This window comes from Pristiophorus japonicus, chromosome 9, assembly GCF_044704955.1.
Source record: "Pristiophorus japonicus isolate sPriJap1 chromosome 9, sPriJap1.hap1, whole genome shotgun sequence".
Classification (NCBI taxonomy): Eukaryota; Metazoa; Chordata; class Chondrichthyes; family Pristiophoridae; genus Pristiophorus; species Pristiophorus japonicus.
The window spans coordinates 174,666,823-174,689,032 of NC_091985.1; the positions used below are offsets into that span (position 1 = coordinate 174,666,823).

Genomic DNA, 22,210 nt, shown 5'->3' on the forward strand with positions numbered 1-22,210 from the left:
GAGCTTGCGTTTGGAGGGCCTCCTGCCTCCCCTGTGGATACAGCACATCTTTCCTCCTCAGCACCTCCTCCACCAAGGCTTCCAGTGCAGCATCGGAAAATCTTGGAGCCCAGTCTCTCCCATGTTTGTGCCATTATTAAGTCTTTTTCCAGGTCAGAGTGAGCTCCATGACGACATCCACCACCTGTTCCAGCCACAGTGCACCTCCACTTTAAGAGGTGCAGGCTGGCTTTAAGTAGTGCAGACTGGCTTTAACTGGTGCTAGCCTCCCACAATTTTGGGCCCCTGCTGAGGCGTGCAGCCACTCAACAGCGCGGTTAGCACTGGCTGCATGCGGCAATCACGTTAATTAACAGGCAGCAATAGTTTGGTATGCAGCCTGCATCGGCATCAACACGCGTGGGTTAATCGCACATCGCGATCCCTGCACCATTTTTCGGGGGCTATCCAATTTAGCCCAGGGAGTGGCAAGACCATGGAAGGACCATAGAAGGATGAGAGGGGATCTCATAGAAACATATAAAATTCTGACGGGACTGGACAGGTTAGATGCGGGAAGAATGTTCCCAATGTTGGGGAAGTCCAGAACCAGGGGTCACAGTCTAAGGATAAGGGGTAAGCCGTTTAGGACTGAGATGAGGAGAAACTTCTTCACTCAGAGAGTTGTTAACCTGTGGAATTCCCTACCGCAGAGAGTTGTTGATGCCAGTTCATTGGATATATTCAAGAGGGAGTTAGATGTGGCCCTTACGGATAAAGGGATCAAGGAGTATGGAGAGAAAGCAGGAAAGGGGTACTGAGGTGAATGATCAGCCATGATCTTATTGAATGGTGGTGCAGGCTCGAAGGGCCGAATGGCCTACTCCTGCACCTATTTTCTATGTTTCTATGTAGCCAAGGGTGGAAGTAATTGGCAGATTGGTGCCACAGCTCCCATTCCTCAGGGTCTAAACAAAGCAACGTTTAATTTCTATTTGTCCGCCACTATTACTGAAATGCAATTTTAACTCTTCTTTGTGGAGGTGTCTTTCAATCAGGGTCTCAGGGGCAAAGAAAAGCAGGACGTGAGGCTGGTGGTCCTAGGTCGGTCTTGAGCGCTCACGTTTGATGCACATAGTCAGTTTTAATTATTTCATTTCTGAGCTGATGTTCTGTTTGCCAGCTTTAGAAATACTATGAGGCTGAACTTTCAATGAGACCCTTGCTTTTAATCTTGATCACAGAACACTTTAAGTGACTTTGCTACATGCTCTGAAATGTTGACAAGGTTGCTAATTTGTTTTTTTCTCTCTCTAGGACCCATGCTGCTGGGAGGACGCTCTGGAAAGAAATAGGATGACTGGTGTGTGTCAAGCAAAAGGCTGTGATGGAACTGTTGCAGTGAGTCCAATTCTCAAGTTTATAGCGTTTATATACATTCCAAACTTGTGAGGTGATCACCCACTTTGGGCCACCCAACAATTAGGGTCATCTTGAACATTTCCTTGAGAATGAGGAACACCTCTTCTTAGAAACAAATGGCCATCTCCTTCTCTTCGCTGCCCACTGCTTCCCAAAACAACAACTTGCGTTTATATAGCGGCTTTATTAGTTAAACGTCCCAAGGTGCTTCACAGGAGCAGTATCAAAGAAAATTTGACGCTGAGCCACATCAGGAGATATTAGGACAGGTGAGCAAACACTTTGGTGAAAGAGGTAGGTTTAAGGAGCATCTTAAAGGAGCAGAGAGGCAGAGAGGTTTAGGGAGGGAGTTCCAGAGCTGAAGGCCAAAGCAGCTGAAGGCACGACCACCGATGGTGGAGCGATGGAAATCTGGGTGCGCAAGAGGGCAGAATTGGAGTGCAGAGACCTCGAAAGCTTGTACGCTTGGAGGAGATTACAGAGAAAGGGAGGACCAAAGCCATGGAGGTTGTGGGTTCAAGTCCCACTCCAAAGAGCACATATTCTAGGCTGACACTCCAAGTGCAGTACGGAGGGAGCGCTGCACTGTCACAGGTGCCGTCTTTCAGATGAAACGTTAAACTGAGGCACCATGTGTTCTCTTAGGTGGATGTAAAAAAATCCCGCAGCACTATTTCGAAGAAGAGCAGGGGAGTTATCCCCAGTGTCCTGGCCAATATTTATCTCTTAACCAACACCATTAAAACAGATGATCTGGTCATTATCACGTTGCTGTTTGTGGGAGCTTGCTGTATGCAAACTGGCTGCCGCGTTTCCCACATTACAACAGTGACTACACTTCGAAAGTACTTCGTTGGCTGTAAGGCACTTTGGGACACCCTGAAGTCGTGAAAGGCGCTATATAAATGTAAGTCTATCTTTATATGTTATATTCTTGCGCATACATGCATGATATATTGGGGGTGTTTAACAAACTTGTCTCAATGTTGCGTTCTATTAAATGTACACATTTTGCCATTGATTACCTCTGCTGAGCATGCCTGGGGGAAGGTTATTACTGAAGGCCAAATCTTCCATTATCTCTGCAATTGTGGCCCTCGGGCCTTTATTTTCCCAGATTACTGTGCACCATTTGACAGTTAGAGAGCGTGTTTCAACACGGGAATAATGGAATCAACTGACAGGAAGAAAGGATGGCCCTGATCTTCTGCCGTAATTTCAGTGGGAGTTAAGCGGAACTCCCAGAGAAAAGACGGCAACAACTATTTTTCTGGCAGGGGCGGTGGGGGGGAGCTTGGGGAGAGCAGATGGTGAGGGTTCAGCCGATCTTCTACCAGAGAAGTGATATTACAAAGAAATAATACATTTACCAAGGAATAACACACCTGAAAGAACAACGCACTGTTCTACAAAACAAACCACTCTTGTATCCGTCATTCAGTGTAATATGTGTTGCAAACAGTCTCGAACATATGGTGCAACAATACTCTATACTACAGAAATAAAACTCCAGTTTTAATAATAACATGTAAAACAGTTTCTGTATTGAAATGAATAAAGGCACAATTTTAGAGTACACCAATGTAAAATGGCCTTTCTGTCCTCATCGTGTAGCATAGTTGACACCACCCCAAGCAGTTTAATACAGTATTATAATTAATGTTAAACTGCACGCTCAAAGAGACGTCTCAGAAAGCTGCAACAGCTGTCTGGGCAATGTAAAAATACTAAAAAAACTTGAAGGGGGAGAAATGCGGTTGCATAGCACCCTTGCAAGGGTCGCAACAGGGGCGTTAAAGGGTTTGCAGTCATTAACGGCGCTCGGCAATTTCAGTGTGCCACTACCGGCGGTGCTGAGGAGTATCGGCCGGGAGCGTAGTGCCAGTGTGTGCAACACCCCGGTATCGACACGGAAGTAATATTTGGTTTGCGCTGCACCCGTAGAGAAAGCTGGCGTGCAGAGCTGCCCCGGGGTGCGAAGGGAAGGAATGACTGCACGAGGTAAGTGTGAGTGATATTTTTTTTCTGCAATTTCACTTTATTTGGGGTGAGTAATATATGGCGAAGGTTTTTGTGTTTTTGGTTCTGATTTTTTTTTGTTGCAGGGAGGCCTCTCTTTGGGCGCTCCGAAGCCGGCTCTTTAGCACAGGATATTCAGTTGCTCACCCAGCCTAGCGCCCTGAGAGAGGTGTGGAACGCCTCCCTTCACGTCCCTCTCCACTCTCTGGGCGCAAACACGGAATTTTGTGGCTGCCGGCGCTAAATTTAGCGACCGCCCGACATTAATGCCTTAAAAACCCTCCAGCCGAATTTCCAGCTCTTGAAGAGTTGTCTGAACTTTGTGTATGTTTCAGTAAGCGACTGGGTAATGCTTTACTTTGCTTTTTTTTGGATTAGTTGGGTGTTATTTTAAAATGTCAGCGTTGATGTATTTGCCACGGCCGGGCAGTGCTGCAGTCTGACAACGGTGATGGAAAGCCAGCAGAGGCTGGGCCCGCACCTGACACCAGGCTCGGAGCTGGAGGCTGGACACTTCACTTCCATCTCCAGTTAGCGCAAGCTCCTCATTAGCCCCAGGCACTCAGACAGGTCACTCGGTTCAAACCTTTCACGATATATTACTGTTCCATTAGCTTACTCCCCCGACAGATCGAGAGCAAAGAAACAATCCGGTGCTTTTAATTTCTTTTAACCTAATGTTAGTCAGACAGCACCTGTGTCAGGTTGTATGTCTCATCACAGTTGCTGTGCAGAATTTGGAAACTTGGTTGAACAAATATGGATTGGTGTCTTTAACCCAATTAATTTTTGATGATTCCCGCTCTTTATACAGAAGTGCTGAAACCCCAACTATTTACAATCGGTATTAACGACTTGGAACAAGGGATTGAGTGTAACGTAGCCAAGTTTGCTGACGATACTGTTGTGTATGGGGGAACACTGTGAGCTCAAAGTAAAGTGTGACCTTCGTCTTTTATTGCAAGTCTCCAGAGTGCCTCTCCAACCTGTGAAGCCTCCTTAAATACCTGTGCTCCCAAGGGATTATGGGATCCCTTGGGACTTCAGGAGATGAGCCCTCTAGTGGCTGTACAGAGTAAATGCAAGTTCACATATATAACAACATTCCCCCCCCAAAGTCAATAGTGTAACTATTTACAACGTGAGTCGGTCTGGGGCCCTTCTTGCCCTGGTTGATCGTCTCGGTGTGAAAGCTGGTGTTGTTGAATCATTTGTTGAGCCCTCCCTGGGCTGCTGTGCAGCTGGCCTTGCTGGGCTGCTGGTGTGTTGGGCCCTGCAGGGCTGCTGTGGATGATGGGTTCTGCTTCGTGATCAACCGTGGTGTCGGTTGCCACTGGTGTGTATGTTGGGGGATCAAAAAAGGTAGGGTCCAAGATGGGTTGCTCAGGATACTCTGTGAATCTGAGTTTGATTTGGTCCAAGTGTTTTCGATGAATTAGTCCATTTGAAAGTTTGACCCGAAACACCCTACTCCCCTCTTTGGCCACGACAGTGCCGGGAAGCCACTTGGGACTTTGTCCATAATTTAAAACAAATACAGGATAATTGATTTCAATCTCGCGTGACACATTTGCGCTATCATGGTATGCACTTTGTTAAAGCCTCCTGCTCTCTACCTGTTCATGTAGATCAGGGTGAACTAACAAGAGCCTTGTCTTAAGTGCTCCTTTCATGACCCAGTGAGTGAGTAGGGTCTCGTGCGATAGCTAAGCAAGACTCGGGATAGGCGAGTCTGCAGTGAGCCTTCAATTACCCTCTTCAAGCCTTGCTTGATGGTTTGTGCTGCTCTCTCTGCCTGACCATTAGACGTTGGTTTAAACGGGGCAGATGTGACATGTTTGATCCCGTTACGTCATGAATTCTTTGAACTCAGCACTGGTAAAACATGGACCATTGTCGCTCACCAGGACATCGGGTAAGCCGTGTGTGGCAAACATGTCTGCAGGCTTTCAGTAGTGGCAGCGGACATACTAGCCGACATTATCTCACATTCAATCCACTTGGAGTACGCATCTACAACCACAAGGAACATTTTACCCAAGAACAGGGCTACATAGTGGACGTGTACCCTAGACCACGGTTTGGAGGGCCAAGACCATAAACTTAGTGGCGCCTCCCTGGGTACATTGCTTAACTGCGAGCATGTATTACATCTGTGAACGAGGATTCTAAGTCTGCATCGATACCGGGCCACCACACATGGGATCTGGCTATTGCTTTTATCATTACGATGCCTGGGTGGGTAATGTGGAGGCCATTGATGAAGGTGTCTCTGCCCTTCTAGGGGACTATGACTCGATTGCCCCACATTTCATCTTTGCGCCGCTGGAACGGCTTTATTTCTTCCTGCATTTCCACTGGGATACTGGACCAGTTCCCGTGAAGCACACAGCTTTTGACTAGAGATAATAGGGGTCATGGCTTGTCCAGGTTTTGATCTGCCGTGACGGGTGATTGCTCACTCTCAAATGCTTCCATAACCATGGCTAGATCTGCGGGCTGCGCCATTTCCACCCCCGTGGTGGGCAATGGCAGCCTACTGAGAGCATCGGCGCAGTTTTCTGTGCCTGGCCTGTGGCGGCTGGCGTAGTTGTATGCGGACAACGTGAGCGCCCCTCTCTGGATATGGGCCGATGCGTTGGTATTTATCCCTTTACTCTCGGAAAACAGGGATATAAGTGGCTTATAGTCAGTTTCCAATTCGAATTTTAGCCCAAACAGGTATTGATGCATTTTCTTTATCCCATGGACACGCGCTAACGCTTCTTTCTCAATCATGCTGTAGGCTCTCTCAGCCTTAGACAGACTCTTGGATGCATAAACAACTGGTTGCAATTTCCCGCAATCATTACCTTGTTCCAATACACACCTGACGCCATATGATGCGTATCACATGCTAGTACCAAACGCTTTCATGGATCGTACAACACAAGCAATTTGTTTCAGCATAACAATTTTCTCGCTTTTACAAAGGCATTTTCTTGGCTTTTGCCTCAAACCCATTCACCCCCTATTCATAGTAAGACATGTAGTTGTTTTAGCCGGGTGCTGAGACCCGGTAAGAAGTTACCAAAGTAGTTCAAGAGTCCCAGAAATGACCGCAGCTTCGCGTTGGTGGGCCTGATGCCGTCCGCCGCAATCCTCCTTCCCAAGAGCTCCACTTCAGGCGCCAGGAAAATGCACTTCGAGCGTTTTAACCTGAGCCCCACGCGGTTGAGTCGACTAAGAACCTCCTCCAGGTTCTGCAGGTGCTCGACTGTGTTCCGACCTGTGACCAAGATGTCATCCTGGAAGACCACCGTGCGCGAGACCGACTTCAGTAAGCTTTCCATGTTTCTCTGGAATATCACCGCCACTGATCGGATTCCAAACGGGCATCTGTTATAAACAAAAAGACCCTTGTGCGTGTTGATGCAGATGAGAGCCTTCAATGATTCCTCCAGTTCCTGCGTCATGTAGGCTGAAGTCAGATCCAGCTTCGTGAACGTCTTTCCTCCCGCCAGCATTGCAAAGAGGTCGTCGGTCTTTGGTAGTGGGCATTGGTCCTGCAGGGAGAAACGATTGACAGTTACTTTGTAATCGCCACACATTTTGACAGTGCTGTCTCTCTTGAGGACTGGGACAATAGGACTGGCCCACTCGCTGAACTCGATCGGTGAAATGATGCCCTCCCTTTGCAGCCGGTCTAGCTTGATCTCTACCCTTTCTCTCATCATGTACGGTACTGCTCTCGCCTTGTGATGGATGGGTCGCGCCCCCGGAATTAGGTGGATCTGCACTTTTGCTCCTTGGAATTTCCCGATGCCTGTTTCGAACAGCGAACGAAATTTGTTTAAGACCTGGGCACACAAAGTGTCGTCAGCGGGCGATAGCGCTCAGACATCATCCCAGTTCCAGCGTTTCTTTCCCAGCCAGCTCCTGCCGAGCAGCGTGGGACCATCGCCCGGTACTACCCAGAGTAGGAGACCTTTATGGTAGCACTGCCGATTACAGGAATCAGTTCTTTTATGTAAGTTTTTAGTTTCGTGCGAACTGGAGTTAAGGCTGGCCTTGAGGCCTTGTTGCACCACAACCTTTTGAAAGTCTTTTTGCCCATGATGGACTGGCTCACGCCCGTGTCCAGCTCCAGTGACACCGAGAGTCTATTTAGTTCAACATTCAGCATTATCGGGGACAATTCGTGATGAATGTGTGCACCCCATGTACCTCTGCCTCCTCTGTCTGAGGCTCTGGTTCATTGTGATCCTCCATGGATCTGCCTTCCTCTGCAACATGTTGCTTTGCAGGTTTAACAGGCTTAGCAGCTCGCCTGCACACTCGTTGGAGGTGTCCCATTGTTCCACAGCCCTTGCAAATATACTCTTTGAATTGGCATGAATGGAAACGATGATCACCCTCGCAGCGCCAACTAGGTGTTAATGGCCTTGCATTCATCACCCTTGATGGTGGATTCTGAGTCATCTGCGGACATGCAGCTGCAGGTATGTGTGAATTGCCCTGTACGTTACGATTCGAAAACAACATCACTTTGTTCACAGTACTTGTAGCAGCACTTGTGTGCTGGGAGATTTGCTTAGTATTGTCACTGGTGGCAATGAACGCCTGGGCTATCGCTATGGCCTTGCCCAAGATTGGGGTCTCTAGAGTCAAAAGTTTGGGAAGTATGGTTTCATGGCCAATGCCAAGTACGAAAAAGTCTCTGAGCATGTGCCCCAAATGTCCTTCAAATTCGTCATGTCCTGCAAGGCGTCTTAGCTCGGCGACATAACTCACCACTTCCTGCATCTCTTTCTGCGCTCTCTTCCCCATCTAGCTCGTTGGCCACAAAGTATTGGTTGCATTGCTCCACAAAAGTTTCCTAATCATCTCCCTCTGAAAATTTCTCCAGGATGCCCACTGTTCTCCACATCTTTGGGTTTGCTATCTCCATCTCGTCGCCAGTTGTTGTGTATAGAGAAAGAGTCAGACTAAACATTGTGAGCTTAAAGTAAAGTGTGACCTTAGTCTTTTATTGCAGGTCTCCAGAGTGCCTATCCAACCTTTGAAGCCTCCTTAAATACCTGTGCTCCCAAGGGACTATGGGATCCCTTGGGACTCCAGGGGATGAGCCCTCTGGTGGCTGTACAGAGTAAATACAAGTCCACATATATAACAGATACAAAGATGGGAGGAAAAGCAATGTGTGAGGAGGACACAAAAAATCTGCAAAAGGATATAGACAGGCTAAGTGAGTGGGAAAAAATTTGGCAGATGGAGTATAATGTTGGAAAGTGTGAGGTCATGCACTTTGGCAGAAAAAAATCAAAGAGCAAGTTATTATTTAAATGGAGAAAAATTGCAAAGTGCCGCAGTACAGCAGGACCTGTGGGTACTTGTGCATGAAACACAAAAGGATAGTATGCAGGTACAGCAAGTGATCAGGAAGGCCAAAGGTATTGGTGAGGCCACACCTGGAATACTGCGTGCAGTTTTGGTTTCCATATTTATGAAAGAATATACTTGCTTTGGAGGCAGTTCAGACAAGGTTCACTAAGTTGATTCCAGGGATGAGGGGGTGTTATACCTATAATAAATGGTGAGAGTGAGTACTGTTTGTAATGAGCAAGTGTGACCTTAGTTCCTTTATTAAGGTTCCAGAGTGCAGGTACCTTGTGGGTGACCTGCTTATATACTGTGCTCCCAAGGGATGCTGGGATTAATTGGGACTCCAACAGGTGGGCCCTCTGGTGGTTAGGTGTCATACAGGTTACAAAGGGTTAAATACATAACATCACTCCCCCGTGAAGTCAATAGTACACTTATTTACAGGGTGAGACGATCTGGGGCTTTTCATTCCCTTGTCGATCGTCTCGGTACAAATGCTGGTGTGGGTGAGTTGGTCAGTTCTTCACTGGGCTGTTGGGCAGCCGGCCTTACCGGGCGGCTGGGGATGGTGAGTTCGGCTTCGTGGTCAACCATGATGTCAGTTGCCACTTGTGTGTGTTAGAAGGTCAAAGTTGGTGGTGTCCTCTTCGGGTTGTTTGTAGCTGTTGGTGAACCGCAATTTGATTTGGTCCAAATGTGTGTTTGTCCATTGGTCAGTTTGACCTGAAACACCCTACTCCCCTCTTTGGCTGTGACCATGCCAGCGAGCCATTTGGGACCATGTCCATAATTGAGTACAAACACAGGATCATTGATCTCAATATTGCGTGACAAATATGCGCGGTCATGGTACACACTTTGTTGATGCCGCTTGCCCTCCATGTGATCATGGAGATCAGGGTGGACAAGAGAGAGCTTTGTTTTAAGCACCCTTTTCATGAGCAGCTCAGCTGGGGAAATCTGGTGCGGTAGCTGAGCAGCACTTGGGACAGCCAGGTCTGCAGGGAGCCTTCCGACACACATTTCAAGCTTTGTTTGATGGTCTGAACTGTCCGTTCTGCCAGGCCGTTGGACGCGGACTTGAATGGGGCAGATGTGACATGTTTGATCTCGTTGCGGGTCATGAATTCTTTGAATTCAGCACTGGTGAAGCACGGCCCATTGTCGCTGACTAGGACATCAGGCAGGCCGTGCGTGGCAAACATGGCTCGTAGGCTTTCAATGGTGACCGTGGATTTGCTTACAGACATTATTGCACATTCAATCCATTTTGAGTAAGCATCCATGACAACCAAAAATATTTTGCCTTGGAATGGGCCTGCATATTCTACATGGATCCTCAAGCACGGTTTGGATGGCCACGACCACAAACTTAGCGGTGCCTCTCTGGGTGCATTGCTCAGCTGAGAGCAAGTGTTGCACTGGCGCACGCAAGACTTTAAATCTGAGTCGATGCCAGGTCACCACACTTGGGATCTGGCTATGGCTTTTATCGTTACAATGCCTGGGTGGGTGCTGTGCAGTTCGCAAATAAATGTGTCTCTGCCTTTCTTGGGCAAGACCATGTGATTTCCTCACAAAAGACAGCCCGCCTGCAGGGACAACTCGTCTTTGCGTCTGTGGAACGGCTTAATCGCCCCCTACATCTCCACTGGGGTACTGGACCAGTTCCCATGGAGGACACAGGTTTTACCAAGGACAGTAAAGGATCCTGGCTGGTCCAGGTCCTGATCTGGCGGGCCGTAACGGGGGACTTCTCATTCTCAAATGTCTCCATGACCATGAGCAAGTCCGCTGGCTGTGCCATTTCCACCCCGGTGGTGGGCAATGGTAGCTGACCGAGAGCATCTGCGCAGTTCTCTGTGCCCGGTCTGTGGTGGATTACATAGTTGTATGCTGACAGCGTGAGCGCCCATCTTTGGATGCGGGCAGAGGCATTGTTATTAATCCCTTTGCTCTCAGAGAACAGCGATATGAGTGGCTTGTGTCAATTTCACGCTCGAATTTGAGGCCAAATAAGTACTGGTGTATTTTTTTTACCCCGTAAAAGCACGATGGAGCCTCTTTTTCAACCATGCTGTAGACCCTTTCGGCCTTGGACAAACTCCTGGCTGCATACACAACCGGTTGCACAATCCCCGATTCGTTAGCCTGTTGTAACACACACCCAACCCCGTATGACGACACATCACAAGCCAGCACTAATCGTTTACAAGGGTTATACAGGACAAGCAGTTTGTTGGAACACAATAAATTTCTGGCTTTCTTAAAGGCAGCCTCTTGTGAATTCCCCCATACCCAGTCACCTCCCTTGCGCAGTAGCGCATGTAGGGGTTCTAGCAGGGTGCTTAGCCCAGGTAGGAAATGACAGAAATAGCTAAGGAGTCCCAGGAACGACCGCAGCTCCGTCACGTTCTGTGGTTGCGGCACATTCTTGATGGCCTCCATCTTGGCATCAATGGGTCTGATGCCGTCTGCTGTGATTCTCCTTCCTAAGAATTTGACGACCTGTGCCAGGAAAACACACTTCGAGCGTTTCAACCTGAGTCCCACACGATCCAACCGACTAAGAACCTCCTCCAGATTCTTTAAGTGTTCCATGGTGTCCCGACCTGTAACCAATATGTCATCCTGGAAGATCACTGTACAAGGAACCGACTTTAGCAGGCTCTCCATGTTTCGCTGGAAGATCGCCACGGCCAACCGAATCCCGACCGGGCACCGGTTGTAGATAAATAGACCTTTGTTGATGCAGGTGAGGCCTTTCAGCTCCTGTGTCATGTAGGCCGAGGTCAGGTCCAGCTTGGTGAATGTCTTCCCTCCAGCCAGGGTCGCAAATAGGTCATCTGCCTCGGGTAGCGGTTACTGGTCCTGCAGCAAAAAACAGTTAATCATTACTTTATAGTCCCCACAAATTCTAACCGTGCCGTCCTCTTTAAGTACCAGGACAATCGGACTGGCCCAGTCATTGAATTCCACTGGAGTGATGATGCCTTCACTTTGCAGCCTGTCCAGCTCAATTTCCATTTTTTCACACATCATGTACGGTACCGCCCGAGCCTTGTGGTGGATGGGTCCCGTACCAGGAACCAAATGGATCTGCACTTTCGACCCCGAGAAGCTTCCAATGCCTGGCTCAAATAACGATGGGAACTTGCTCAGAACCTGGGTACATGAGGCGTCGTCGACGGACGAAAGTGCTCGGATATCGTCCCAGTTCCAGCGGATTTTCCCCAGCCAGCTTCTGCCAAACAATGTGGGGCCATCCCCGGCACAATCCACAGTGGGAGTTCATGTACTGCTCCGTCATAGGAGACTTTGACTTCTGCACTGCCAATTACAGGGATTAGTTCCTTGGTGTAAGTCCTTAGTTTGGTGTGAATGGGGCTGAGCTTGGGCCTGTGTGCTTTCTTTCCCCACAGCCTGTCGAAGGCCTTTTTACTCAGTATGGACTGACTTGCCCCTGTGTCCAGCTCCATAGATACTGGAATGCCGTTCAGTTCAACATTCAACATTATTGATGGGCATTTCGTAGTGAACGTGTGTACCCTGTACACTTCTGCCTCCTCCGTACAAGTTTCCAACTCAGTCTGGTCCACTGTGGATCGATCTTCCTCTGCAACGTGGTGGTTTGCAGGTTTGCAGCTTGCCTGCACATTCGCTGGAGGTGTCCCATTGTTCTGCAGCCATTGCATGCATAGTGCTTAAAGTAACATTGATGGGGCCGATGATCATCTCCGCAGTTCCAACAGGGTGTTAAATGCCTCGTATTAACAGTTGATAGCGGACTCTGGGTCAATTGAGATCGGGCCACAGCAGCCGACGTGTACGTTTTGCCCTGTACATTTCTGCTCAAAACCGACGTTACTTTATACACAGTACTGGCCGAAACTTCTTTGTTCTGCAAAATCTGCTTGGTATTGTCACTGGTGGACATAAATGCCTGGGCTATCGTTATGGCTTTACTTAGATTCAGAGTTTCTACAATCAAGAGTTTGCAAAGGATTGTCTCATCTCCGATGCCCAGTACAAAAATGCCCAGTCTCTGAGCATTTGTTCTAAAAATCCCTCAAACTCACAATGTCCTGCGAGGTGCCTTAGTTCGGCGACGTAGCTCGCCACTTCCTGGCCCTCCGATCACTGACATATGTAGAACCGATATCTCGCCATCTAAACACTTTCCTGAGGATTTAGTTGCTTCCATCCAGCGTACACAATTCTTCATAGGATTTCTCTGTTGGTTTTGCCGGGGCCAGGAGATTCTTCATGAGGCCATAGGTTGTTGTCCCACAGATGGTAAGGAGGATCGCCCTTCGTTTGGTGGCGTTCTCGTCCCCTTCCAGCTCATTGGCCACAAAGTATTGGTCGAGTCACTCCACGAAGGCTTCCCAATCGTCCCCTTCTGAGAACTTCTCCAGGATACTGACTGTTCTTTGCATTTTCGTGAGGTTGTTCGTTACCTCGTCGCCAATTGTTAAATTATAATAAACGGTGAGAGTGAGTACTGTTTGTAATGAGTAAGTGTGACAGCTCCTTTATTAAGGTTCCAGTGTGCAGGTACCTCGTGGGTGGCCTGCTTATATACTGTGTTCCCAAGGGATGCTGTGATCCCTTGGGACTCCAACAGGTAGGCCCTCTGGTGGTCAGGTGTGATGCAGGTTATAAAGGGTTAAATACATACCAAGGGGGTTGACTTATGAGGAAAGGTTGAGGAGGCTGGGCCTCTACTCATTGGAATTCAGAAGAATGAGAGGTGATCTTATCGAAACGTATAAGATTATGAGGGGGCTTGACAAGGTGGATGCAGAGAGGATGTTTCCACTGATGGGGGAGACTAGAACTAGAGGGCATGATCTTAGAATAAGGGGCCGCCTATTTAAAACTGAGATGAGGAGGAATTTCTTCTCTCAGGGTGTTGTGAATCTGTGGAATTCGCTGCCTCTGAGAGCTGTGGAAGCTGGGACATGGAATAAATTTAAGACAGAAATAGACAGTTTCTTAAACGATAAGGGGATAAGGGGTTATGGGGAGCGGGCAGGGAAGTGGAGCTGAGTCCATGATCAAATCAGCCATGATCTTATTGAATGGCGGAGCAGGCTCGAGGGACCGTATGGCCTACTCCTGCTCCTATTTCTTATGTTCTTATGTACCCCGCTCATTATTCAAAGCTGCTATTTTTGGTTGCACTGTTCGCAGGTGCTAGACCAGTTTAGTCCGTAGCGTAAAGGACAGTTCTGAAAGTAATGACTATGATAAGGCTTACAATTTCCTTGCTCCAGCTGGGGGACGACAGCAAGTTAGTTCTCCGCTTCCAGAGGAAGGTGCAATGGCTCCTTGAGTCCACGTTCTATATTGTACAGTGATGTCGCCCACTTGATACCGGGTGTAATGTATGCACCTATGAGTATGCTCACAGGTTTGTGGAGCTGTTGCATTGTGAGTGGCTTAGCCAGTCACCTGATGTTCACAAGACTCAATAAACCCGCAGCCAGTTGGGTCTAGGTCATCCACGATGAGGTATGCAGTTGTGAGCCCGGTGGATGAACTGGTAACGTGTAATGTGATTGTTAATCCTTTGCTAATAAACCAACTAGTTCTTAATAGCGATGTGTTGCTGTGAATTCTTAAGCCAAGAACCCATGAAGCAAATACATTACACTGGAGGAAAGCAGAAGGAGTCGAGCTGGTTATTCTCTTCTTTCCGTGGTGTATGTGTAAGATGCAAAGCTGCAAGTTGGTTCAATTTTTTAAAGTTACATAAGAAATAGGTGCAGGAGTAGGCCATTTGATCCCTCGAGCCTGCTCCGCCATTTAATAAGATCATGGCTGATCTGATCTTGCCCTCAATTCCACTTCCCTGCCTGCTCTCCATAACCCTTGACTCCCTTATCATTCAAAAATCTGTCTATCTCCACCTTCGAAGAACATTCTCCACCTTATAAGAAAAGTTGTTGACCTTTTGAGGGAAGAGCTGCCTTCCATTTCACCAAAAGCAGTAAGTCATAGGGAATGGCCACCTTATATGATTTCAGAAGATGCACCTGGATCAGGCCGTGTGGCTCAAATGGGGGCACGGGATAGCATAAGATGGGAGATCACATGTTATAAGATCGTAATGCAGTCAAGGGATTCCAATGATGTAATAAGCTCAAATAGATTATACAGTTATCAGAAACTGTATAATAATCATCGTAGGCAGTCCCTCGAAATCGAGGAAGACTTGCTTCCACTCTAAAAGTCAGTTCTTAAGTGACTGAACAGTCCAATACGGGAATTACAGTCTCTGTCACAGGTGGGACAGATAGTCATTGAGGGAAGTGGTGGGTGGGACTGGTTTGCCGCACGCTCCTTCCGCTGCCTGCATGCTCTTGGCGACGCGACTCGAGGTGCTCGGCGCCCTCCCGGATGCACTTTTTCCACTTAGGGCGGTCTTTGCCCAGGGACTCCCAGGAGTTGGTGGGGATGTTGCACTTTATCAGGGAGGCTTTGAGGGCGTCCTTGAAATGTTTCCTCTGCCCACCTTGGGCTCGCTTGCTCGTGTGTAGGAGTTCCGGGTAGAGTGCTTGCTTTGGGAGTCTTGTGTCAGGCATGCAGACAATGTGGCCCGCCCAACGGAGCTGGTCGAGTATGGTCAGTGCTTCGATGCTGGGGATGTTGGCCTGGTCGAGGATAAATTTGATGATTAAATGGTGAGATCACACCTGGAGTATTGTGTACAGTTTTGGTCTCCTTACCTAAGGAAGGATATACTTGCCATAGAGGGAGTGTAATGAAGGTTCACCAGACTGATTCCTGGGATGGGGGGATTGTCCTATGAGGAGAGATTGAGTAGACTGAGCCTATGTTCCCTGGAGTTTAGAAGAATGAGAGGTGATCTCATTGAAACATACAAAATTCTTACAGGGCTTGACAGGGTAGATGCAGGGAGGATGTTTCCTCTGGCTGAGGAGTCTAGAACCAGGGGTCACAGTCTCAGGATAAGGGGTCGGCCATTTAGGACTGAGATGAGGAGAAATTTCTTCACTCAGAGGGTGGTGAATCTTTGGAATTCTCTACCCCAGAGGGCTGTAGAGGCTCAGTCTTTGACATTAAGGGAATCAAGGGATATGGGGATAGTGCAGGGAAGTGGAGTTAAAATAGAAGATCAGCCATGATCGTATTGAATGGCAGAGCAGGCTCAAGGGGCCAAATGGCCGACTCCTGCTCCTAATTCTTATGTTCTTATGTTCTAACTTGCAGCCCCTAACCATCCCAATCTTTATAACCCAATAACTATGGCAGTGCTAATTGTAATGGTAAAACATAGGCTACTGTGTGATATCAAATTAACGGGCCATTGCATTCTAAGTAACTTGGTCAGTTTGCTAATCTGATGTGACATATAGTTCTGTTAGAACGCACAAAAAATTGTAGGCGATAATATGTGAGTATGCTATTTGTCATTACTATCTGATGAACTCTCATACAAAATAGTGCCCTGTGCTGTCTCACACTGCCACCTCCGGTCTTGTTGATTTGACAGGAAGAAAATATTTTGCTTTGAAATATTACACATTTGGTTAGTGTGAGAGCCTATCGGAGGATCAGTTTCACCTTGATAACTAGTGTCGCAGTGGCCCGTTCTTCCAGTAGCCTTCGCTGAGTCAGCTGTGGCTCAGTGGGCCGCACTCTTCCTTCTGATTCAGAAGGTTGTGGGTTCAAATCCCACTCCAGGAACTAGAATACAAAAATCAAGGCTAACACTCCAGTGGAGTGCTGCACTGTCGGAGGTGCTCTTTTTTGGATGGGACATTAAACCGAAGCCCCCGTCTGCTCTCTCAGATGGATGTAAAAGATCCCATGGCCACTATTTCGAAGAAGAGCAGGGGAGTTATCCCCGGTGTCCTGGCCAATATTTATCCCTCAATCAACATAACAAAAACAGATTATTGGGTCATTATCACATTGCTGTTTCTTGGATCTTGCTGTGTGCAAACTGTCTGCTGTATTTCCCACATTACAACAGTGACTACACTTCAAAAAGTACTTCATTGGCTGTATCGTGCTTTGGGACGTCCTGAGATTGTGATATAAATGCAAAACTTTCTTTTATTTCTTTCAGACTGCCTCTTACTCTCCACAGCTCACCAGCTTCATTTAATGAGGCCTGAGGTGCAATATCTGGGTGCCTCACGCCTCACTATTCAAGCACAGGAACCGTACTCTGCCATCGAGGTCCTCAAATACCCAATCTCCGCTGAGGTGACAAGTGCAGGATAAATACTTTATTACTTTAGTGATGTTATTTTAAACCCCACATAAGTTGATATTGGCCCTTAAATCCTGGCCTCTCCGGGTCTGTACAGAGTTTGTACGGACCCGGGAAGGCATCGGAAAAGCTGGTACTTAGCACGCAATGCGCATGCGCTGAGAACCAGCTTTTCCGATCAGTCAAGTTTCTGGCCTGACAGATGGCCATATCTCAGGGAGAAGGACAATCCCACGGCAGAGATTGGGCTATTTACCGTCTCTTGCCCAGCGACTGTCCTTTAAACTCTTGCATAGCCTACTTTTATCAGCGTAAGAGTTTAAAAACATATCAAAAACTTATTAAAATAAAATTTTAAAATACATATTTATATTAAAAACCCTGCCCACTCAGGTCATTTTATTTTAAACCATAAATAAAATGTTGTTAAAAAATCGGCAAACATTTTTTTTTCAAAAACCTTTCTATCAACTTCAATTTCTATAATGTATTTATGTGCGGTGTTTTTTTTAATGTTTTATGTACTGTTTGTTGTGTATCTGTAAAGCATGCACTCCCATGTTCCGCCAGGGAGCATATCCCCTGAAGTCCCAAGGGATCCCAGCATTCCTTCGAAGCACTGTATATAAGCTGGTCCCTAAGGCCTGTTACTCACTTTGGAGTGTCTTATTAAAGACTGAGGTCACTGTTACTTTAACCTCCCTGTGTGCAGTCTCATCTGTGTTCGGAACACAATAACTGGCAACGAGTACACGATTCCAACGCAAAGATGCAGCAAACTGTGGGCATCCTGGAGAATTTCTCGGAGGGTGAGGACTGGGAAGCCTATGTCGAGCGGTTAGACCAGTACTTTGTAGCCAACGAGCTGGACGGAGAAGGAAACGCTGCAAAAAGGAGAGCGGTCCTCCTCACAGTCTGCGGGGCACCGACCTATAGCCTCATGAAGAATCTTCTGGTTCCGGTGAAACCCACAGATAAAGTCGTATGAGGAGCTGTGTACACTGATTCGGGAGCATCTTAACTCGAGGGAGAGCATGCTGATGGCGAGTTATCGGTTCTACACGTGCCAGTGATCTGAAGGTCAGGAAGTGACGAGCTACGTTGCCGAGCTAAGACGACTTGCAGGACAATGTGAGTTTGATGGCTACCAGGAGCAGATGCTCAGAGACTTTTTTGTACTGGGCATTGGCCACGAGACCAACCTGCAAAAATTTTTGACTGTAGAGACACCGATTCTCAGTAAGGCCATTGCCATAGCACAGGCGTTTATGTCCACCAGTGATAGCACCAAACAAATCTCTCAGCACACAAGTGCTAGCAATGTTCATAAATTAACTAGAACTGCGTTTACGAGCAGAAATGTACAGGGCAGAACCCACGAGTCTGCAACTGCCAGCAGGTCTCAGGTGACCCAGATGATTCTGCAATAAAGGATGAATGCAAGGCAATTCACACCTTGTTGGCATTGTGGAGGCTTCCATTCAGCCTATTGATGCCGCTTCAAAGGGTATGTTTGCAAGAGCTGTGGAACAATGGGGCATCTCCAACGGGCTTGCAGACGAGCTGCAAGCTTTCAAAACCTGCTAACCACCATGTGGCAGAGGACCATGGTGGACCAAAGCAATTTTGAGCCTCAGAGAGAGGAGGCAGATGCTGAAGTACACGGGGTGCACACATTTTCGACGAAATGTCCACCTATAATGCTAAATGTAAAATTGAATGGCTTACCCGTAGCCATGGAACTGGACACTGGCGCCAAGCCAATCCATCATGATTAAAAAGATGTTTGAGAGACTGTGGTGCAACAAGGCACTCAGACAAGCCCTGAGCCCCATCCACACAAAACTGAGAACATACACCAAAGAACTTATCACTGTCCTGGGCAGCGCCATGGTCAAGGTCACCTATGAGGGCACGGTGCATGAACTGCCACTCTGGATTGTCCCGGGCGATGGCCTCACACTGCTTGGAAGGAGCTGGCTGGGCAAAATCCGCTGGAACTGGGATGACATCCGAGCGTTATCATATGTCGATGAGGTCTCATGTACCCAGGTTCTTAACACATTTCCTTCCCTTTTTGAGCCAGGCATTGGAAACTTTTCCGGGGCGAAGGTGCGGATCCATTTGGTCCCAAAGGCACGACCCATTCACCACAAGGCGCGAGAGGTACCTCACATGATGAGGGAGAGAGTGGAAATCGAGCTGGACAGGCTGCAACGCGAGGGCATCACCTCCCCAGTGGAATTCAGCGAGTAGGCCAGCCCGATTGTTCCAGTACTTTAAAGTGATGGCACGGTCAGGATTTGCGGCGATTATAAAGTAACTATGAATCGTTTCTCGCTACAGGACCAATGCCCGCTACCTAATGCAGACGACCTATTTGCAACGCTGGCAGGAGGCAAGACATTCACCAAGCTCGACCTGACTTCGGCCTACATGACGCAGGAGCTGGAGGAGTCTTCGAAGGGCCTCACCTGCATCAACACGCACAAGGGGCTGTTCATCTACAACAGATGCCCATTTGGAATTCCGTCGGCTGCAGCAATCTTCCAGAGAAACATGGAGAGCCCACTCAGGTCGGTACCACACACGGTGGTTTTTCAAGACGACATATTGGTCACAGGTCGGGACACCGTCGAGCACCTACAAAACCTGGACGAGGTCCTCCAGTGACTGGATCACGTAGGGCTGCGGCTGAAGAGGTCAAAATGCGTCTTCATGGCAACAGAAGTGGAGTTTCTGGGGAGGAAAATCGCGGCGGACGGCATTCGGCCCACAGACGCCAAGACAGAGGCTATCAGGAACGCGCCCAGGCCACAGAACGTCATGGAGCTGCGGTCGTTCCTAGGACTCCTCAACTATTTTGGTAACTTCCTACCTGGGTTAAGCACTATTTTAGAGCCCCTACATGTGTTATTGCGTCAAGGTGAGAACTGGGTATGGGGAAAAAAAATCAAGTAATTGCTTTTGAGAAAGCCAGAAACATTTTATGCTCCAACAAGCTGCTTGTATTATACAACCCGTGTAAAAGACTCGTGCTAGCATGTGATGCGTCGTCGTACGGAGTCGGGTGTGTATTACAACAAGCTAACGTTGCGGGGAAGTTGCAACCTGTTGCCTTTGCTTCCAGGAGCTTGTCTAAGGCTGAGAGACCCGACAGCATGATTGAGGAATATGCATTAGCGTGTGTGTTCGGGGTAAAGAAAATGCATCAGTACCTGTTTGGCCTCAAATTTGAGCTAGAAACCGATCACAAGCCCCTCACATCCCTGTTCACTGAAAACAAGGGGATAAGTACTACTCAGCCCGCATACAAAGATGGGCACTCGCGCTATCAGCATATAACTATACCATCCGCCACAGGCCAGGCACTGAGAACTGTGCGGATGCTCTCAGTCGGCTACCATTGCCCACCACGGGGGTGGAAATGGCGCAGCCTGCAAACTTGTTGATGGTGGCTCAGCCCGCAGACTTGTTGATGGTCATGGAAGCGTTTGAAAATGATGAATCACCTGTCACGGCCCGCCAGATTAGGACTTGGACCAGCCAAGATCCTTTGCTGTCCCTAGTAAAAAACTGTGTACTGCATGGGAGTTGGGCCAGCATCCCCGTTGAAATGTAAGAGCTAATCAAGCCGTTCCAGCGGCGAAAGGACGAGCTGTCCATTCAGGCGGACTGCCTGTTGTGGGGTAACCGCGTAGTGCTACCCAAAAACGGGCAGGGAGACGTTCATCTCGGATCTCTACAGCACACACCCGGGTACAGTAATGATGAAAGCGATAGCCAGATCCCACATATGGTGGCCCGGTATTGACTCTGACTTCGAGTCGTGTGTACGGCAATGCAACGTGTGTGCTCAGTTGAGCAACGCACCCAGAGAGGCACCACTAAATTTGTGGTCCTGGCCCTCCAGACCATGGTCGAGGATCCATGTCCACTATACTGGCCCATTTCTCGGTAAAATGTTCTTGGTGGTGGTGGATGCTTTTTCAAAATGGATTGAATGTGAAATAATGTTGGGAAGCACCGCCACTGCCACCATTGAAAGCCTGAGGGCCATGTTTGCCACCCACGGCCTGCCTGACATACTGGTCAGTGACAACGGACCATGTTTCACCAGTGCCGAATTTAAAGAACTCATGACCCGCAATGGGATCAAACATGTCACCTCAGCCCCATTTAAACCAGCCTCCAATGGGCAGGCAGAGTGGGCAGTACAAATAATCAAACAGAGCCTCAAACGAGTCACAGAAGGCTCACTCCAAACCCGCCTGTCCCGAGTACTGCTCAGCTACTGCACGAGACCCACTCGCTCACAGGGGTGCCCCCGGCTGAGCTACTCATGAAAAGGACACTTAAAACCAGACTCTCGCTGGTTCACCCCAACCTGCATGATCAGGTAGAGAGCAGGCGGCAGCAACAAAATGTGTCACTGTGTCACGGGAAATTGATCTGAATGACCCTGTGTATGTGCTAACTGATGGACAAGGTCCCAAGTGGATCGCGGGCACGGTGATAGCTAAACAAGGGAGTAGGATGTTTGTAGTCAAACTAGACAATGGACAAATTTGCAGAAAGCACCTGGACCAAATGAGGCTGCGGTTCACAGACTGCCCTGAACAACCTACAGCAGACACCACCTTTTTCGAGCCCACAACACACACCCAAAGGATCAATGGCACCACGCCGGACCAGGAAATCAAACCCATCATGCCCAACAGCCTAGCAAGGCCAGGCTCACCCAGCAGCCCTGCAGGGCCAACAACACGCCAGCCAAGCGAGGGCAGAGCCAACACACCAGAACAGACATTTGTACCGAGGCGTTCCACCAGGGAAAGAAAGGCTCCCGACCGCCTCACCTTGTAAATAGTTTTCACTTTGACTTTGGCGGGGGAGTGATGTTGTATATCTGTAAAGCATGCACTCTCATGTTCCACCACCAGGGAGCGCATCCTCTGAAGTCCCAAGGGATCCCAGCATCCCTTGAGAGCACTGTATATAAGCCAGCCCCTAAGGCCTGTTCCTCACTCTGGAGTATCTTAATAAAGACTGAGGTCACTGTTACTTTAACCTCCCTGTGTTCAGTCTCATCTGTGCTAGGAATACAACAGTGTTTGGGTGTTTGAGGGTGTTTGTCAAAGATAGTAATAGGAGTTTCGGACTTACAAAACCGATTAC

General features: G+C 48.2%; 1 protein-coding gene across 2 annotated transcripts in view; it reads left to right on the plus strand.

Annotated features, from left to right (window-relative positions):
* Positions 1–22,210, plus strand: part of prkn (parkin RBR E3 ubiquitin protein ligase) — a 1,745,947-nt gene that overhangs the window by 805,205 nt on the left and 918,532 nt on the right. For both annotated transcript variants that reach the window (XM_070890152.1, XM_070890153.1), the window contains exon 5: positions 1,297–1,380. In XM_070890152.1, coding sequence (XP_070746253.1) covers positions 1,297–1,380 — 84 coding nt within the window. The remainder of the gene's footprint in view (positions 1–1,296; positions 1,381–22,210) is intronic.